The sequence below is a fragment of the Nannobrachium achirus genome (assembly GCF_963921795.1).
Source record: "Nannobrachium achirus genome assembly, chromosome: 4".
Classification (NCBI taxonomy): Eukaryota; Metazoa; Chordata; class Actinopteri; order Myctophiformes; family Myctophidae; genus Nannobrachium; species Nannobrachium achirus.
The window spans coordinates 495802-516975 of NC_137813.1; the positions used below are offsets into that span (position 1 = coordinate 495802).

The 21174-nt window shown below is 41.9% G+C and overlaps 1 protein-coding gene across 1 annotated transcript in view; it reads left to right on the top strand.

Moving 5' to 3' along the window:
* Nucleotides 1-18781, top strand: part of arhgap27l (Rho GTPase activating protein 27, like) — a 77439-nt gene extending 58658 nt beyond the window's left edge. Inside the window, exons 14-24 of the mRNA XM_080724825.1 lie at nucleotides 866-933; nucleotides 3167-3254; nucleotides 3646-3744; nucleotides 4044-4142; nucleotides 5446-5533; nucleotides 6168-6260; nucleotides 7654-7752; nucleotides 9801-9878; nucleotides 10939-11073; nucleotides 13718-13823; nucleotides 18122-18781. Coding sequence (XP_080580951.1) covers nucleotides 866-933; nucleotides 3167-3254; nucleotides 3646-3744; nucleotides 4044-4142; nucleotides 5446-5533; nucleotides 6168-6260; nucleotides 7654-7752; nucleotides 9801-9878; nucleotides 10939-11073; nucleotides 13718-13823; nucleotides 18122-18302 — 1134 coding nt within the window. The 3' untranslated portion in view covers nucleotides 18303-18781. The remainder of the gene's footprint in view (nucleotides 1-865; nucleotides 934-3166; nucleotides 3255-3645; nucleotides 3745-4043; nucleotides 4143-5445; nucleotides 5534-6167; nucleotides 6261-7653; nucleotides 7753-9800; nucleotides 9879-10938; nucleotides 11074-13717; nucleotides 13824-18121) is intronic.
* The last annotated feature ends 2393 nt before the right edge of the window (nucleotides 18782-21174 follow it).

Consider the following 21174-nt stretch of genomic DNA (forward strand, 5'->3'; position numbering starts at 1 on the left):
GAAACCCTGGTCTTACAACTCCTATAACCAGCTCTCACAGAGAAACCCTGGTCTTACAACTCCTATAACCAGCTCTCACAGAGAAACCCTGGTCTTACAACTCCTATAACCAGCTCTCACACAGAAACCCTGGTCTTACAACTCCTATAACCAGCTCTCACAGAGACCCCACAGGATACCTGGCCTTACAACCAGACACCACTGCAGCGGGTCCTAATCCTCTTTGAGGAGTATTTTATACAAGGCTGCTAACATCAGTCTAGATTCAGTCTTCTGCTGACTTTGTTCAAAGCAATATCTTGAGTTTGTCCACCGTCTCTGTAAGGGTTAGGGTTAGGCTGCTGCTTCCACTGCCAATATCTCACACTGACAGCAGATCTACATTGTTGTCGTCCATTTTTCCTCCACTTTTCTTGATTTGTCCGTAGCATGAGCCACACACACACACGCACCACCGCTCACTTCAAACTTGGTTTGATTTTTGCAAGTGCATTTTTATTAAAACATTTTTCTGTGGACCACTGGTTGAAAACCCATGAATTATAATATGACGAAAATATATATAATCTAGAACACATAACTGGTCTGTGATTGGTTGGTTTGCTCGGTGAGCGTCTGTCATTGGATGGTTTGTCTGGTGGAGGACATCTCATTGGCTGGTTTAGTTGGTGAGTGTCTGTCATTGGACACATGTATGTATTTGTCGATAAAGATACATTTCGTTGGTAAATAAAATATTGATTGCAGATAAACTGGTGTTTGATCTCAGTCTGTCTGTCTGTCTGTCTGTCTGTCTGTCTGTCTGTCTGTCTGTCTGTCCGTTTGTCTGTCTGCTCACCCATGTATCTCCCATGTGTCTCTCTAGTGCCACCAACTGGAGAAGGCTGGAATTCTCAACAAAACAAAAACCGTTGAGAATGGAAAGAGAGTGAGGTGAGAAAAACACACTAATACAAGATGATAATATGAGCTAGTAAGACATGCAACAGTGATGTATATCGGACTAGTTACCAATATATGGAGATCCATGTACTGTATATGGAGATATGCTTTGAGAGCCCAAACATGCTTACTCAGTTATTTGTTATGTCAAAGTCCTGACCATGCAAGTTGCGCAACACCGCTGCACGTCAACAAGTTGGTCATTAGTGAAGCGATCACAGCTGCTCGGCTACTTGTGCAGAAAGACAGACAGACTGCTAGAGAACTCTGAACATCAGCCTTACTGCTAGAGAACTCTAAACATCAGCCTTACTGCTAGAGAACTCTAAACATCAGTCTTACTGCTAGAGAACAATAAACATCAGCCTTACTGCTAGAGAACTCTAAACATCAGCCTTACTGCTAGAGAACTCTAAACATCAGCCTTACTGCTAGAGAACTCTAAACATCAGCCTTACTGCTAGAGAACTCTAAACATCAGCCTTACTGCTAGAGAACTCTAAACATCAGCCTTACTGCTAGAGAACTCTAAACATCAGCCTTACTGCTAGAGAACAATAAACATCAGCCTTATCTGCTTCAAGTTGGCAAGAGAAATGACTCTGAACACTGAACATAAAGAAGAGGAAACAGTGGAAAGGGCATTTATCCATGCCAGATTTTACACACACACTCCTTGCCTGCCAAACTACAACCTCCAAGGACCCCCGGAGCCCCAGGGACCCCCAGGTCCCTGGGGGACCCCCAGATGTAAAAAATGACCAAATGTGCAAAAATGACCAAATGACCACCCCAACGGGGCTGCTCACGGGGAATTCCCGGGGACCACCGACTCCTGGTGCTCCAGAACGGATGCAAAAGTGGTGGCGCCCCCAGTGGAGGACCCCCTGCCACTGCAGCGCACATAAAATGCCCTAACTCGGGCTAGGAGCGTCCGGGAGAGCCGGGGCCGGTACCTATTCGTCCGCCAAGGCAACGCGGAGACCCCACCCCTCATTTCTCACATGGCCCTATTCTAGCGCCACCTTCAGGCCGATTTTTAAAACACATTTTTGGACACTGCTCCAACAGTTTTTGCCCTAAAATCACGAATATCACTACACAGCATGTCTACACTCATGTCATCAACATGGATCAGGAAGATTTGGGAAAAACACATTTTTGCCCTATTTGTGGAGATAAGCCACCTACGGTCGCTTATCTCCCGATTAGGGAGTCTTACTGGTAGAGGAATACGGACAGAACATGTATGCGTTTATCCTACCTGAACTCATCAATGCAAAGCGGCTGTTTGAAAGGAAATCATTTTAGACAGCATGAAGCATGGAATGGCACCTCCAACGTTAGTTTCCATGCACTTTGACCACAGCAGCAGCAGCAGCAGCAGCAGAACCGCCACTATGTCACTATGTCACTATGTCACTATGTCACTACACACTGCTGCTGCCTGCTGCCTCTGCCTGTCACATTCACTCTCAGCATGATTAGCCCTATTCATGGCCCGCCCACTCACCATCCTCCTGGTGCTGAAGTCACGTTTTGAAGGGGTAAAACCCTGCTAAGCCCATAGAGTTAACACAGAAATCGCTAATTTAATGCAATTTCCGAATAGTAAAGTATAAAATACGGCTAGCATGATCAAGAACACAAGATAGTAAAAGGCACAAAGCATTATAATTTACTTTACCGTTCGAAATAATGATTTGTTGGCTATATGTCCAGCGATTTCTGTGTTACTTTACCCGTCTAAACTGACGTCAGCACCAGGAAGTTGCTGAGAAATTTGCTGAGTGGGCGGGCCGTGAATAGGGCTAATTGCGTTGAATAAGCATCTTATCCGAATGCCTTCTCTGTTTGCACATTATAGCTACGATAGTGTAGCCTATGTGGGACTGTCAGTCCAGTATTGTAACCATGAGCAGGGTTCTATGTATTTATTCTATAGTACTATAGAGATGATATTATACCATGAACCGGTTCTATTTATTTATTGCAGGAAGAACTGGGGTCAGTGTAGGGTTTAGGGTCAGTTCTATGGGTATTAACATAATGTCTATGCATTACAGGTTTACAGTGTTTAGGGGTTAGAGGTATTAGGGGGTAGTGTTTAGGGGTTTAGGGGGTAGTGTTAAAGGGGTTAGAGGTATTAGGGGGTAGTGTTTAGGGGTTTAGGGGTAGTATGGAGGTGTTAGTGAGGTAATAACATAATGATTATTTATTACAGGAAGAACTGGGGCCAGTCCTGGACCGTTCTACATGGAGGAATCCTCACCTTTCATAAAGACCCAAAGACCACCCCTAGTGGTACCTCGGTAATACTACAACTGTTATTACATCACCATTATCCATATTACTATTACAGAGTAATATACTTTTAACAGAGTAAAAGTATCCACTATCCAGATACCAGGGTATTGTGGTATATTTAACAGTATATATGTATATGTATCCTAACAGAGTAAATGTATCAGAGTATTGAGGTATATGTATGTATTCTAACAGAGTAAAAGTATCCAGATACCAGAGTATTGTGGTATATTTAAAGGTATATATTTATGTATCCTTTCAGAGTAAAAGTATCCAGATACCAGAGTAGTGTGGTATATTTAACAGTATATATGTATGTATCCTTTCAGAGTAAAAGTATCCAGATACCAGAGTATTGTGGTATATTTAACAGTATATATGTATGTATCCTTTCAGAGTAAAAGTATCCAGATACCAGAGTTCACAGTGGATCTCAGAGGGTCTACAGTTTGTTGGGCGACCAAAGAGAAATCATCCAAGAAGAATGTTCTGGAGGTACAGTTGGTTACCATGGTACCAAAGTAACCTTAGTGCAGGTGTTGATTTAACCTTAGTGCAGGTGTTGCCACAGTCTTCTTGTTGGACATGCGTTGGTAGCAGGTTATAATATGGTCCAATACAACACAGACACTATTATGTTATTCATATTATTTTATATATTCACAGTTAAAGACTCGTCATTAATATTAATATTTATAATGTATTTACAGTTAAAGACCCGTTCAGGATGTGAATACCTGGTCCAATATGACACAGACAGTATTATGTTATTAATATTTATAATGTATTTACAGTTAAAGACCCGTTCAGGATGTGAATACCTGGTCCAATACGACACAGACAGTATTATCAACGACTGGCACAAAGTCTTGCTGGAGAGCATCAAACAGCTGGTGAGTTTATTATACTGTATGTTATATTATATTATATTATATTATATTATATTATATTATATTATATTATATTATACTGTTATTATGTATAGATATACTGTAGTTCTACAGAGCATCAAACAGCTGGTCAGTATGATGTGTTGTATAGATACATCTTATTGTATACATATATATATATACATACATACATACATACATACATACATACATACATACTGTACGTACATACATACATACATACATGCATACATACTGTACATACATACATACATATTATATACTGTTTACTGTAGATGCATAGATATTAGTTCTATATACAGAGCATCAAACATGTGGTCAGTATGATGTGTTGTATAGATACATCTTATTGTATATATATATATATATATATATATATATATATATATATATATACATACTGTACATACATACATACATATTATATACTGTATACTGTAGATGCATAGATATTAGTTCTATATACAGAGCATCAAACATGTGGTCAGTATGATGTGTTGTATAGATACATCTTATTGTATATATATATATATATATATATATATATATATATATATATATATATATACATACATACTGTACATACATACATACATATTATATACTGTTTACTGTATACTGTAGATGCATAGATATTAGTTCTATATACAGAGCATCAAACAGCTGGTCAGTATCCTAGGCTGAGTTACACATTTGTCCAGGGGAGGGCAGCATTGTGCAGCATGTTTTACTCAGCACACAGTCCAACTACTTCTGCATGTCTTGTTAGAAAAGATAGACTGAATAATCTATTGCTGCTCCACAAGACCAACGCTACCAAATACAATACAATACAATACAATACAATACATTACAATACAATACAATACAATACAATACAATACATTACAATACAATACAATACAATACAATACAATACAATACGATTTACTGTACCAGACAGACTGCCATTATACCAGATAAGTATACCATACTGTATACCATATGTAACGGAGGTGATCCAAACCTCCCCACCCGGCTTCAAACCCAGGTCTCCCGCGTGAAAGTCCAATATCTTAACCATTACTCCAAAGGGATATCCCTATGGGGGTTAAGATGTTACCAACAGGGTTAGGGTTATTCCTGACACTTTGACCCCTGCCGACCCCTAGGGCTGAACTCTGAACTCTAATCTGATGCCCGACAGAAGACACATGTCAGACTGTAGATTATTGTATATTATTATGATTATTAATTATTATGATTATTCATTATTATGATTATTCATTATTCTGATGTTAATCAGGACCAGGAGCATGTGTCAGAGGAGGATGAGGATGATGATGATGAAGATGGAGTGTCCTCGGACAAGGACGAAGACAAGAAGAGAAGCTGTGAGTAAAATAACAACCTGTAATCCTAACCCTACTAACTAATCCTAAAGCCTCTATATAGTCCAAGGTGAAGAGCTATCACATTACCGCGGTGTAGTTTTCTAACTATCACACTAACTAACACTAACCCTAAGACAATTAAATAAGCTGAGAGTTAACAACTATAAACCAGTAAGACCAGTAATCGTAAACTTTTTCCACGAAAGCAAGAAACGTACAGTTTGGTGCCCAGAACATTTTCAGTTATGGAGCCACCGCCAAAACGCCATGGCGGCCATTTTACTTTCTGCCATCACCAAATAATGTGCTTTGCATCCTAACTCCTGAACCAAAGAGGAACAGTGATGGTTTCTACACACCTGGTCTGAAGGTCAATGAATCTATAATAATATCTTGTGTTCTAATCTAGTGTGTAGACTCAGATCAGATATATTTAACCCTGTGTGTTCTGGTGTGTAGACTCAGATCATATATATTTAACCCTGTGTGTTCTGGTCTGTAGACTCAGATCAGATATATTTAACCCTGTGTGTTCTGGTGTGTAGACTCAGATCATATATATTTAACCCTGTGTGTTCTGGTCTGTAGACTCAGATCAGATCAGATATATTTAACCCTGTGTGTTCCTCTACAGACTCAGATCAAGGCAGAGTCCGGAGCAAACTGAGGAGATTCCTGCAGAGACGACCCACCCTGCAGTCTGTGAAGGAGAAAGGATACATCAGAGGTATGACCTATGACCTATGACCTATAGCCTAATACCCTTTAATATACTTTAATACATTCATCAGAGGTAATAATTTACCCTATGACCTTTAATACACTCTTAAAAATGTTGGGTCAAATGTTCAACCCTTTTGCTGGGTTGACACTGTTGGGTCAAAGGTTGGGTCAGTTTGACCAAACATTGGATTAAAAATACTTAAAATTAGTAAACCATCTGTTGGGCTATGGATGGCCCGCCCACATCATCAGATAAAATGCATTGAGTTCATAACCCAAGTGTTGGTACAGGCTTTTGAATTCGAGTTTACCCAACACATGGTTCACTGCATTGCACCAACTTGGGTTAAAATAGACCCGCCCTCTCTGTCTATCAACACATTGGTTTGTGAATTGCACCACTATTGGGTTAAACTAAGTGGGTGGGCAGTTACCCAGCATGCAACTGTGCTCCCATACAGATATTTTTTACAAACTTTTCCATTATTTTATGGTTTTAGATAGAGAAAACAACATTGTATTGTAGATGATCGCAGTGGATGTAGCCAGTCATAATCCCTAATTAAAAAATATATAAAAAAACATAGTTGCTTACAGAAACAGAAACCATGACTAAGATGGTCCAGACTGACACATACAAACAGGTTTGCTGTTCTTTTAATGTGAAGCACCACATAATCTGTTGTGTTCAAAGTTGTGATATATTGCCACGACTAAATGCACAATTTACTCCGCATGCATTCTTCCTTGAGTAGATTAAGCATGAAAAATGTCATTGAAGAAAATGCTGTAAAAAAATGAATAGATTTAATGTGAATGGGCGTACAATCCCAACAACAAGGTCACTTTTAAGCCATTTTTGGGTGTTAGATTCCAACCCATCAGCAGTATCACATTAACCCAACAGCAAAGTCACTTTTAACCCATTACTTGGTTGTACAATCCCAACCCAACATGCTGGGTCACAGCCTTAACCCAACCCTGTTGGTCTGCAATAACCCATGTTGGGCTGGTCCAAAACAGTGTTACGTGTTGGGTTACATAAATAACCAACTTGGGTTGTTTTTGACCCAACAATTTTAAGAGTGTACATTCATCAGAGGTAATAATTTACCCTATGACCTATGACCTATAGCCTAATACAGTGGGTCTCAACCTTTTCACAGGAAGTACCACCTCAGAAAACATCTGGGGTTCTACTTTGATCCTAAACACATTGATGATCTTTGATATCATGAACCACAAACCTACTGTTGATCTATGAATGATAAGGAGTCTGTTTACACTGTGTGTGTGTGTGTGTGTGTGTGTGTGTGTGTGTGTGTGTGTGTGTGTGTGTGTGTGTGTGTGTGTGTGTGTGTGTGTGTGTGTGTGTGTGTGTGTGTGTGTGTGTGTAGACAGTGTGTTTGGGTGTCATCTGGACACATTGTGTCACAGAGAGAACTGCACGGTGCCAAAGTTTGTGGGGAAATGTATCCGAACCATCGAGAAGAGAGGTAACGCACGCACGCACGCACGCACGCACGCACGCACACACTAGGGCATTAACGACTCAAGTTTTTTTTCAAGTCGACTCGACTTACAGTAAAGTCCAAGTTGAATCGATCCGTCATTTTATGACGTCATCATATTGTGCAACTTGTATTAAAGATCTGTGTCTTGACAAGTGACATTTATTACATATTATAAAACATAGTAGTAGGCCTACCTTTGGCCCTATAGCCAGGCTATTCGAAAATGGACGATCTACAAGCTCACAGCATCTGATCACATCTATGATCAGCAGCTGCAGCCCATGCATGATCATCTGATCACATCTATGATCAGCAGCTGCAGCCCATGCATGATCATCTGATCACATCTATGATCAGCAGCTGCAGCCCATGCATGATCATCTGATCACATCTATGATCAGCAGCTGCAGCCCATGCATGATCATCTGATCACATCTATGATCAGCAGCTGCAGCCCATGCATGATCTAACTAATTAATTAATTAATTAATTAAAGCCTAATTAATGTATTCTCCGTCCCACGACGGTGTTGCATGCAGAGAATAGCAGATCTCCAAGCTCTCATAACGGGCAATGTGAGTGACTTGTAGGCTACTGCAGTGTTTCTCAATGTGAGTGACTTGTAGGCTACTGCAGTGTTTCTCAATGTGAGTGACTTGTAGGCCACTGCAGTGTTTCTCAATGTGAGTGACTTGTAGGCCACTGCAGTGTTTCTCAACCTTTGTTCTGCATGGGCACACTTTTCATGTCCCAAGAATCCATGGTAGTCTGGGAGCCGTGGGGACTTTTCTCAACTGATTCTTGTAGCTTGGGGTCACCTCTTAAGGATTCAAGATGATGACCAGTGATATCCATTGAGCATGTTTTATTATTAACCCCTTAATGCCTGAAACACAAGAAATCAACCCAGGAGGAAAATACCCAGAAAAAGATTTTTTTTTCTGGGTATTTAAGGAGGATCTGAGGGGTCTAACTAGGGGTTTGTCATGATGCTGAATCCATTGCAGGCATTTGTTTTGCACAAAAAACATTCCGTGGGCTAGAAATGGCCTCAGAAAACAATACACGTATGGGTCGAAAATGCACGCGGCTCGAAAAGGTCCTTTTGGGGTTTATTGTTACACAAGCATCAACGTGTGAACCCTAACCCTAACCCTAACCCTAACCCTAAACCTAACCCTAAACCTAACCCTAACCCTAACCCTAACCCTAACCAGCAGCAGGAAGGGTTAGGGTTATGAATTAAATTACCTTTCAATATCAACGTTACGTTAGCAACTGCTGCTTTGAAGAAAGTTTAGGGTTAATATCAACGTTACGTTAGCAACTGCTGCTTTTAAGAAAGTTTTCCGACTGAAAAAGCACACTGCCCCTTATCTGGTCGTTGGTAAATAAGCCACACTGAATGCACTCTCAAGTCAACGTCACGCCCACTGCATTCACTACACTGAGCACACACCCGGTGCGGGTTTCCCAACGCACCCTTAGAGTCCCTGTTTTTATTATGGTCCACTGGCTCCGGTTTGATTCAGAACCAAACACACCCTGCGCTGTTAGGAGTTCTGTTTCAGCTGTGAGTGACAAGCTGGATTTGTGAGCATAGCAGACATACAAGCTCACAAAGATGCACGTTCCGACATGATGTGAGCTTGTAGCTCTAATATTTCCAATGCGTGACACCATCGTATGACAAATAGACTGATATAGATCTGCACACAGCAGAGGTGGCAGACAGTGTCAGATCATGATAACATGTTAAATGATTATGATTGGTTTTAATGGTTGGATCTACTTTATCCAAATAATGGTGTTAATAATAGTGTAATAACAGCATTTTTGTATGTGTGTGTGTGTGTGTGTGTGTGTGTGTGTGTGTGTGTGTGTGTGTGTGTGTGTGTGTGTGTGTGTGTGTGTGTGTGTGTGTGTGTGTGCGTGTGTGTGTGCACGTGTGTGTGTGTGTGTGTGTGTGTGTGTGTGTGTGTGTGTGTGTGTGTGTGTGTGTGTGTGTGTGTGTGTGTGTGTGTGTGCAGGGCTGGATGTGGATGGGATCTACAGGGTCAGTGGGAATCTAGCAGTGATCCAGAGACTGAGACACAAAGCTGACCACGGTAACACACACGCACGCACGCACGCACGCACGCACGCACGCACGCACGCACGCACGCACACACACACACACACACACACACTGCAAGGGGAGATGGGTCTGGATTGCTGCATCTCACAGTGGATGTCAGCCCACCTCCTCAAGCTGAACCCGGACAAGACAGAGTTTCTCTTCTTCCCCCAAGTCTTGCCCCATGCAAGATCTCACTATTTCCATAGATAATGCATTGGTGACTTCAGTTCCTACTGCTAGAAACCTTGGTGTGGTCCTGGACAGCCAGCTATCATTCAAGGCACACATTGCATCAGTCACCCGGTCCTGTAGGTTCACACTCTATAACATCCGTAAAATCAGACCCTTCCTCACCCAGGAGGCAGCCCAGCTCCTCATCCAGACATCTGTCATATCAAAACTTGACTATTGTAACTCTCTCCTCACTGGTCTCCCAGCATGTGCACTTAAACCTCTCCAACTGATCCAAAACATGACTATTGTAACTCTCTCCTCACTGGTCTCCCAGCATGTGCACTTAAACCTCTCCAACTGATCCAAAATGCTGCTTGGTAATCCTGCATTTATAGAGAGCCTTTATCCAAGACGCTTTACAGGGATTGTGCATCACATTAACCCATTCACTCTCACACACACACACACACACACACACACACACACACACACACACACACACACACACACACACACACACTCATTACATTCACCCATTCACACACCCATTCACACACACTCATCAGGAGCAGTTAGTTCAGAGTCTTGCTCAAGGACTCTTCCACACTAACTCTGGGGGAGCCCGGGATCGAACTGGGAACCCTTTGGGAACCCTCTGTGTTCTAATGCCGGTTTCTCTACCCCTGGGCCACTGCCACCCCCATGTATTACCTTGCTTGTTGTAAATCGCTCCGGATTAAGAGTCTGCTAAATGAAACCCATGAAGACTAACTCCAATCTGCCTGCCTGTCTGTCTGTCTGTCTGTCTGTCTGTCTGTCTGTCTGTCTGTCTGTCTGTCTGTCTGTCTGTCTCCCCCCTCCCCCCCTCCCTGTAGAAGACAACCTGAACCTGGATGATGGTCAGTGGGATGAGGTTCACGTCATCACAGGAGCTCTGAAACTGTTCTTCAGAGAACTGCCAGAACCGCTGTTTCCTTTTAGCAGCTTCGACAAGTTCATCTCAGCCATACGTAAGATTAATGCTGTTATATATGTTTAATACTATTTATATATGTTCATCTGATTAATGCTGTTATATATGTTTAATAATATGATTGTATGATTAATACTATTACCTCGGACTCACCTCACCGCTATTCATCAGTCTAGCATGGGGTGGCTCAGAGTAGATGACAGAGTACAGCATCTTACAATGATCCTGATCTACAAGATACACTACACCTCCAAGATACCCATGTACCTGACTAAATACTGGTCTACAAGATACACTACACCACTAAGATACCCATGTACCTGACTAAATACTGGTGTACAAGATACACTACACCACTAAGATACCCATGTACCTGACTAAATACTGGTGTGCAAGATACACTACACCACTAAGATACCCATGTACCTGACTAAATACTGGTCTACAAGATACACTACACCACTAAGATACCCATGTACCTGACTAAATACTGGTGTACAAGATACACTACACCACTAAGATACCCATGTACCTGACTAAATACTGGTGTACAAGATACACTACACCACTAAGATACCCATGTACCTGACTAAATACTGGTCTACAAGATACACTACACCACTAAGATACCCATGTACCTGACTAAATACTGGTGTACAAGATACACTACACCACTAAGATACCCATGTACCTGACTAAATACTGGTCTACAAGATACACTACACCATTAAGATACCCATGTACCTGACTAAATACTGGTGTACAAGATACACTACACCACTAAGATACCCATGTACCTGACTAAATACTGGTCTACAAGATACACTACACCATTAAGATATAGGGTTGCCACCCGTTCCGTATAATACGGAATCGTTCCGTATTGGACAATTAAAAGATGCGTTCCAATACGGAACGCGGTTTGTTCCGTATTTAACCAAATGCCCCATAAAGGTCTGTCACACAAACCTCAACACAGAATTTAACAATAATGAATGAAATAAAACACAGGAAAAGACAGCAAAAGGAGGGAGAGGCACGAAGGACCGCCTGTGAGGCGGCTCGCAGTCGCTGCGGCTGTGGTGTGCTCTACGCTCTGCCTATAGTGGGGTTCCGTGTACATGTAATTTTTGGTTTTCATTTTAAATTTGTGTTAAAGTTTATTTTTCACTTCCAATTTGTAGATTATGATCTATAGAACAATTTTGGTTCGAGTGTCAAGACAGTAGATTGTACACAGTAGACACTTTATAAAATAGGCTATGCTCAGGTTTAGGCTAGTGAAGCCTATTCAGCCTAAAGTAAAAATGTTCAATGTTCATAAAATAGGCTATGCTCAGGTTTAGGCTAGTGAAGCCTATTCAGCCTAAAGTAAAAATGTTCTATGTTCATTGCTAATAAAGCACTTTAAACTAGGCTATGCTCAGGTTCAGGCTAGTGAAGCCTATTCAGCCTAAAGTAAAAAATGTTTAATCTTCGTTGCTAATAAAGCACTTTAAACTTTAAGTATATGACTTAATGGTTTCTTGACTACCTTCTCTTTACTGACCACCAAGTGACCCAATACAAGAGCCAGGTTCAAATCATTCATACATTGCTTTATTTCATACAAAATTAACTTATTCATATTTTAGAAACAATTGGCCACTTCAAACTGCAAAACAATATAGGTTATATCATGTTGTGTGTTATAGTTATAACTATTCTATGCATTTCATGGGTTTGGGACTGCATTTTTTCGCCGGCCGGCGGCTGTGCCTCTTCCGCGTGCCCGGAAGAGGTGTTCCTTATTTCAATTTCTGAAAGGTGGCAACCCTACTAAGATACCCATGTACCTGACTAAATACTGGTGTACAAGATACACTACACCACTAAGATACCCATGTACCTGACTAAATACTGGTCTACAAGATACACTACACCACTAAGATACCCATGTACCTGACTAAATACTGGTCTACAAGATACACTACACCACTAAGATACCCATGTACCTGACTAAATACTGGTCTAATAAAAATAAATAAAAAAAATTATAGCGTTTTTCTAAGCAAGTTGCAAACTCAAATCGCTTTACAACGATCCATTCATTCATACATTGAGAGTCTACAAGATACACTACATATAGCGCTTTTATCCAAGGCGCTTTACATAGATTGTGCATTACATTTACCCATTCACACACACACACACACACACACACACACACACACACACACACACACACACACACACACACACACACACACACACACACACACACACACACACACACATTCATTACATTCACCCATTCACACACACATTCATTACATTCACCCATTCACACACACATTCATTACATTCACCCATTCACACACACATTCACACATCGATAGCAGAGGAAACCATGCTTGGCACCAACCTGCTCATCAGGAGCAGTTAGGGGTTCAGAGTCTTGCTCAAGGACTCTTCCACACTAACTCTGGGGGAGCCCGGATTCGAACTGGGAACGCTTTGTGAACCCTCTGTGCTCTAATGACGGTTTCTCAATCCCTGAGCCATGCCGCCCCTGTCATGAAACTGTATGTTATTCTTTTCCTATGCAACCTTCTAATGAATACTTCAATCTCTCTCTCTCTCTCTCTCTCTCTCTCTCTCTCTCTCTCTCTCTCTCTCTCTCTCTCTCTCTCTCTCTCCAGAGTTACCAGATTACCAGCAGAGGGTTTCCTACATGAAGGACTTGGTCAGAACTCTTCCTCTCCCGAACTACAAGACCATGGAGGTCCTGTTTACACACCTGACCAAGTATGTACACACACACACACACACGCGCGCACGCACGTACGCACGCACACGCGCACACACGGACGCACACATGCACGCACGTTCACATTTAATGAGGAATTATTTAACAGAAACAATGGTAGACGCACAAACTTGGGAAACTCAACAACAATAGTTAATGTATACAGGAAGCACCATATATGGTGACTGAACGTTATCACAGACACTTAACATATCAGCTCTGGCTTATTGGTTATTCCTGCAATCTGCAGGCCTCTCACAACTAGTTTATGGACATTACAGAGGCTTCAATCTGCAGGCCACTCACAACTAGTTTATGGACATTACAGAGGCTTCAATCTGCAGACCTCACAACTAGTTTATGGACATTACAGAGGCTTCAATCTGCAGGCCTCACAACTAGTTTATGGACATTACAGAGGCTTCAATCTGCAGGCCTCTCACAACTAGTTTATGGACATTACAGAGGCTTCAATCTGCAGGCCACTCACAACTAGTTTATGGACATTACAGAGGCTTCAATCTGCAGACCTCACAACTAGTTTATGGACATTACAGAGGCTTCAATCTGCAGGCCTCACAACTAGTTTATGGACATTACAGAGGCTTCAATCTGCAGGCCTCTCACAACTAGTTTATGGACATTACAGAGGCTTCAATCTGCAGACCTCACAACTAGTTTATGGACATTACAGAGGCTTCAATCTGCAGACCTCTCACAACTAGTTTATGGACATTACAGAGGCTTCAATCTGCAGGCCTCTCACAACTAGTTTATGGACATTACAGAGGCTTCAATCTGCAGGCCTCTCAACTAGTTTATGGACATTACAGAGGCTTCAATCTGCAGGCCTCACAACTAGTTTATGGACATTACAGAGGCTTCAATCTGCAGGCCTCACAACTAGTTTATGGACATTACAGAGGCTTCAATCTGCAGGCCTCACAACTAGTTTATGGACATTACAGAGGCTTCCAAATATGAACACAAGCTGTACATAGCATCCTTCAGACGTTGGTACTTTAGCACCTTGGTAAGGAATGCCTCTTCAAGATTGTGGTCAAATGTACATGATGCCAGTTAGGACAGTAGAGTCCTCATCATTATCATCATCTGGTGCATTAGCTGTGAAAAGCCATCATTTTCATGCACATGAACATTGCAGGTGAAACACAAGAGTTCTTATAGATTTCCTCGATGAAACATGAATTTATGTCCTGAACTGCAGTAGTGGGTCAATAATTCTGTTGTGTGTCTAGCCATGTACATTCCATTATTTACATCTGTTGTGTGTCTAGCCATGTACATTCCATTATTCACATCTGTTGTGTGTCTAGCCATGTACATTCCATTATTTACATCTGTTGTGTGTCTAGCCGTGTACATTCCATTATTTACATCTGTTGTGTGTCTAGCCGTGTACATTCCATTATTTACATCTGTTGTGTGTCTAGCCGTGTACATTCCATTATTTACATCTGTTGTGTGTCTAGCCGTGTACATTCCATTATTTACATCTGTTGTGTGTCTAGCCGTGTACATTCCATTATTTACATCTGTTGTGTGTCTAGCCGTGTACATTCCATTATTTACATCTGTTGTGTGTCTAGCCGTGTACATTCCATTATTTACATCTGTTGTGTGTCTAGCCGTGTACATTCCATTATTTACATCTGTTGTGTGTCTAGCCGTGTACATTCCATTATTTACATCTGTTGTGTGTCTAGCCGTGTACATTCAATTATTTACATCTGTTGTGTGTCTAGCCGTGTACATTCCATTATTTACATCTGTTGTGTGTCTAGCCGTGTACATTCCATTATTTACATCTGTTGTGTGTCTAGCCGTGTACATTCCATTATTTACATCTGTTGTGTGTCTAGCCGTGTACATTCCATTATTTACATCTGTTGTGTGTCTAGCCGTGTACATTCCATTATTTACATCTGTTGTGTGTCTAGCCGTGTACATTCCATTATTTACATCTGTTGTGTGTCTAGCCGTGTACATTCCATTATTTACATCTGTTGTGTGTCTAGCCGTGTACATTCCATTATTTACATCTGTTGTGTGTCTAGCCGTGTACATTCCATTATTTACATCTGTTGTGTGTCTAGCCGTGTACATTCCATTATTTACATCTGTTGTGTGTCTAGCCGTGTACATTCCATTATTTACATCTGTTGTGTGTCTAGCCGTGTACATTCCATTATTTACATCTGTTGTGTGTCTAGCCGTGTACATTCCATTATTTACATCTGTTGTGTGTCTAGCCGTGTACATTCCATTATTTACATACATAGCAGCCATTCAGAACATGTGACAGTATCCAGGCCTGGAATTTCGTCAGTTTAGGGGCAAGGCCAATTGGCCTTTGGTGTTGTCAAATTTGTGAGGGCACAAAGGCCAAGTGCCAGGGCAGGAAGGCCATCATTAACACATCTACTGCCTCTTAATCTGAAGGTTGCTTGGTGCCTCGGCGCCACGTCGTTTCCTCCGTCGGCCGCCGCTATTATTTTGAAGGGCCGGAAGGGGGTTGTTTTTGTTTTTTTGGATTATCACTTGACGGCAACGATTACGTCATCTAGTCACATGACAGTGTGGGACAAGAAGAGGCAAGATGGCTGCGCCCTGCCTTGTGCCTTGTTTACATTTAGATCTGCTGCAAAATGTCTCAAAATGGCTATTTTGTTTAAATGAAGTTTCTTTATGGGCCTCTCCATTGACTTAACATTGAGGAGCTTCACTTCGCGTGCACGCCCAACGTGCGTTGTAAACAAATCGCCGACATTACCGATGCGAGCGGGACCGGAGCGACATTAAGTAAGTAATAATATCTTTACTGTATATACAGTAAGATTCACAGTCCTCACCGTCAACGGCGCCATGGTATTAACCCTTTCAATGACGGTGAGGACTGTCAACGGCGGCGAAAAAGTTAAAACAATGATTTTAAGTCCACGCCACAGTCATAGTTAATTTAGCTTAAACGTTAAAGTTTAATGTAATACCTTTCAATTAAATAAATATCAAGAACCTGTTTATTTCTGTTTTGCCATGTGCAGTGGTGTAAAGTAACTAAGTACATTTACTTAAGTATTGTACTTAATTGTTTATTGTAATTTTGAGTATTTCTAACACTTACTTCTACTCCACTACATCTCGGATCCAAATATTGTACTTTTACTCCACTGCAATTATTTGAAACCCTTAGTTACCAGTTACTTTGCATATATCAATTATAATATTATTAAACATACATGAACCACTTTAGCCCTATTTAGGCTATTTGAAAATAACCAAGCTTATAGAAAAAATAGCAGATCTACAATCTCAAGATGTGTCACATGACTATGCGTTGTGACTGTGAGCTTGTAGATCTGCTATTTTCAAACATTTTGTACTTTTACTTTTGGTACTTTAAGTACATTTTGATACCAATACTTTTGTACTTTTACTCAAGTATATTTTGAATTTGAGGACTTTTACTTGCAACCGGAGTATTTCTACATTGCAGTAGGCTATTGATACTTTTACTTAAGTAAAACATTTGAGTACTTTTTCCACCACTGGCAGTGGCCATGTGTTGTGCACGCACGCACGCATGCACGCACACACACACGCACACAAACTCCTCCCTCCCGTTCGCGGAGTGATCCTTTCTCAACAATAATGTACTTTCTGACAGCTCAGCCTCTTGGGGAAAGAATAGCTTTTGGTTCCCTTGTGCTGCATTTTGGTTGTTGTCCTGAGCTCAGCAGAGCTCCGTTTGAAAGCATTCGTTCGCACATTCGGATTTATTCAACAGGCTGCGTTAGATGTAACTCCCGTATGGCCCGGTGATGCTTTTGTGTTGTATAAACACTGTGTTGCGGGACTCCGGCGGCTCACTATGCGGTGGCTGCTATGCTGCTACTACGAGCGTAAATGGAATCTACTCTCACTGGTCATGTGAGGAGCTCAGCCAACCACGCACTGCTGTTACCGTAATGACTGGAAAATCGCGCAGAGGAAAAAACGGTAAAAAGCAGTTAATGGACTGCTGTGGGCACCGGGGCACCACGGCCACTGTGGCCGTTTGGGCATGTCATTTTTCGAGGGGCACACGGCCAAAGAGAGGGGCAACGACGGCCATGGCCGTCGTGGCCGCCGTGAATTTCCTGCCCTGACAGTATCAGTATCTCCATGGTAACAGATGTTTATATCTCCATGGTAACAGATGTTTATATCTCCATGGTAACAGATGTTTATATATCCATGGTAACAGATTGTTTATATTGTGTTTCCATGACAACAGGGTGATCCAGCATGGCGACAGTAACAGGATGTCGGTCCAGAGCGTTGCCATCGTGTTCGGGCCCACGTTGCTCCGCCCCCAGACTGAGACGGCCAATCCCACGGTCTACATGGTGTTCCAGAACCAGATCGTTGAACTGCTGCTCAACGAGTTCCACCAAGTCTTCTGTCACTCCACTTAGAACCTCCTAGAACCTTCTGTCACTCATCTTAGAACCTTCTGTCACTCCACCTAGAACCTCTTAGAACTACTCCACCTAGAACCTCCTAGAACTACTCCACCCAGAACATTCTGCACGAGTTCCAACAAGTCTTCTGTCACTCCTCGTAGAACCTCTAAAAACCTTCTGTCACTTAGAACCTTCTGTTCAGCGAGTTCCACACCGTCTTCTGTCCACCTAGAACTTCCTGTCACTCATCCCAGAACCTCTCCTGTCTCCTGTCACTCACAGAACCATCAGCTGTCACTCACAGAACCTTCAGCGAGCACCTTGTCAGAACCTGTTGTATTAGTTTGTTTGTTTGTTGTGTGGACCTGTGGAACTCTGTCTGTCTGAACAATATTCTCATCACCACAGAACCTTCTGTTGTCTTCTAGAAGCATCGTCTAGAACATTCTATCAGAACCACCTGGAACATGTTATTACGTGTTGTCTTCTAGAACCATCAACAGAACATTCTATCAGAACCTCCTGGAACATGTTATTACGTGTTGTCTTCTAGAACCATAGTCAGAACATTCTATCAGAACCTTCTGTTGTCTTCTAGAAGCATCATCAGAACATTCTATCAGAACCTCCTGGAACATGTTATTACGTGTTGTCTTCTAGAAGCATCATCACAACTTTCTATCAGAACCTTCTGTTGTCTTCTAGAAGCATCGTCAGAACATCCTATCAGAACCTTCTGTTGTCTTCTAGAAGCATCATCAGAACATTCTATCAGAACCTCCTGGAACATGTTATTACGTGCTCCAGCAGAGCGTGCAAGTTCTGCGGTCGGCTGGGTATGTACGTCTGTGTCCTGCTTTGTTTAAGCCTTAGCCAATCAGGGACCAGCATTTCTGACAATGTCATCATTAACAGCCAATGAGGGACAATAATTCCTGGTGATGCCAGTGGTTAGCGCACCTCATGACGCTGCTCTGCTGGCACACAAGCAGGCCATACATGGAGCCTACCTATGTCCATACATGGACATACATGGAGCCACCTTGTGCACAAGGCACAAGGTGGCTCCTGGACAGAGTGCAGTTCTAGTTCCAACCTTCAACCCTGTGACTGTGAGGTCCACAGGATCTTCTCTGGACCTTTAGAACCTGTGAGGTCCACAGGATCTTCTCTGGACCTTTAGAACCTGTGAGGTCCACAGGATCTTCTCTGGACCTTTAGAACCTGGACCAGGATGGAACCTCATGAGACAGCTTTATTTTTTACTTATTTTGGAGATGCGTGGGCATTTGTCATTCCAGATGTTTTATAAATCTACTTCTATATGTGTCAGTATCTTGCAGCTCTATTTTTGTAATCTGAATTTAACACTGGAGTTTATTTTCTTCTCTTTTTACTTTATTTAATGAGCCGCTGAACGTGAGACGGCCGAGGAAACCACAGGAGGACGGACATTTTGGTGTTGGGATCTGATTAATGAAACACTGGGGAACACTAGGAAATACTAGGAAATATTAAGAGAACACTAGGAAATAATAGGAAATATTAAGAGAACACTAGGAAATAATAGGGAATACCTGCTTCTAATGTAATGTCTGCTTCTGTTAGGACTTATCCTGGGATCGCTTCCAATGTGGGGCTTCTGATTCTGATGCGGTCGGGAGCAGAAGCTTCTGATGCGGTCGGGAGCAGAAGCCACTGACACCACTTTGTAGTCATCTGACGGACTAGACTTTTGCCGGAGTTTATATCTGCCCTACAAAGGCAGAGTGCAGTAACTACGAACAGAACTTTCACCAAAAAATGGGTTTAAAAGTGTTACAGCTGATCAGCCAAATGAGATATAGACATATCAGTGATATTACACTGATTGTATATCTGTTTTTGAGGTAATTGTTCATCCCCCAATATCATGAAGGCTAATTTGACCTTTGGGCGACACAAATAAGTTGGTGTGTCCAAAAATGTAGTTACTGCACACTACACACGTAGTTTTGCTTATTTCTTGTTTTTTTTTAGTTTGTTTGGTACAGACCGTATATCCATCTTTTAGTCTCCTACACTCCAGCATTTAAATAGTTGGAGAAACAAACAGCGGGGACCAAAACAAAGCGACGCCATTTCTTCTGCCAGCCGGTCTAGGATGCCATCCGGCCTAAACCGGATCAGACGGCCTGTTGTAAACCAATAGAGGGTGTGCACGTCCAATGGGACCCGCCCCCCTAATCTAGACTGAGTGGCAAAACATTGAGCAGCTTGGAGCGTTGGAGTTTGGAAGTGCTAGTTTCAAATCACTCAACGGCCCTGCATACCACCTGTTTCTAATTTGCACATAATGCAGGAGGCAGCAGGATGTTGTGTTGTTGAAAATGAGTGCTTCCAAACTCTGACACTTGGAAAAATAAAAACCTTGACAGAAAGTAGCTCATAACATGCCTATGGTTGATTTTTATGAAACAAAAACTTTGCAGATAGAAAGAGGATAATTCAAGCTTTCAGTACAGCTGCAATGTTGGTGAGTTGACTTTGTTTAATACAATCAGAAAGGACTTTTCTGTTTGGATGTTTGGCTGTCAATGGCAGAAATGTTTTGCCACTGAGTAGAAGTTCCCACATAACTTCCAGCAACCGTGATGTCACACGCAGACCCTCAATAGCAGGCTTTCCTCCCAGGTAGAAAGACTGGTGATGTGAGGTTAGTCAGGACTAACTGGTGATGTGAGGTTAGTCAGGACTAACTGGTGATGTGAGGTTAGTCATTAGTCAGGACTAACTGGTGATGTGAGGTTAGTCATTAGTCAGGACTAACTGGTGATGTGAGGTTAGTCAGGACTAACTGGTGATGTGAGGTTAGTCAGGACTAACTGGTGATGTGAGGTTAGTC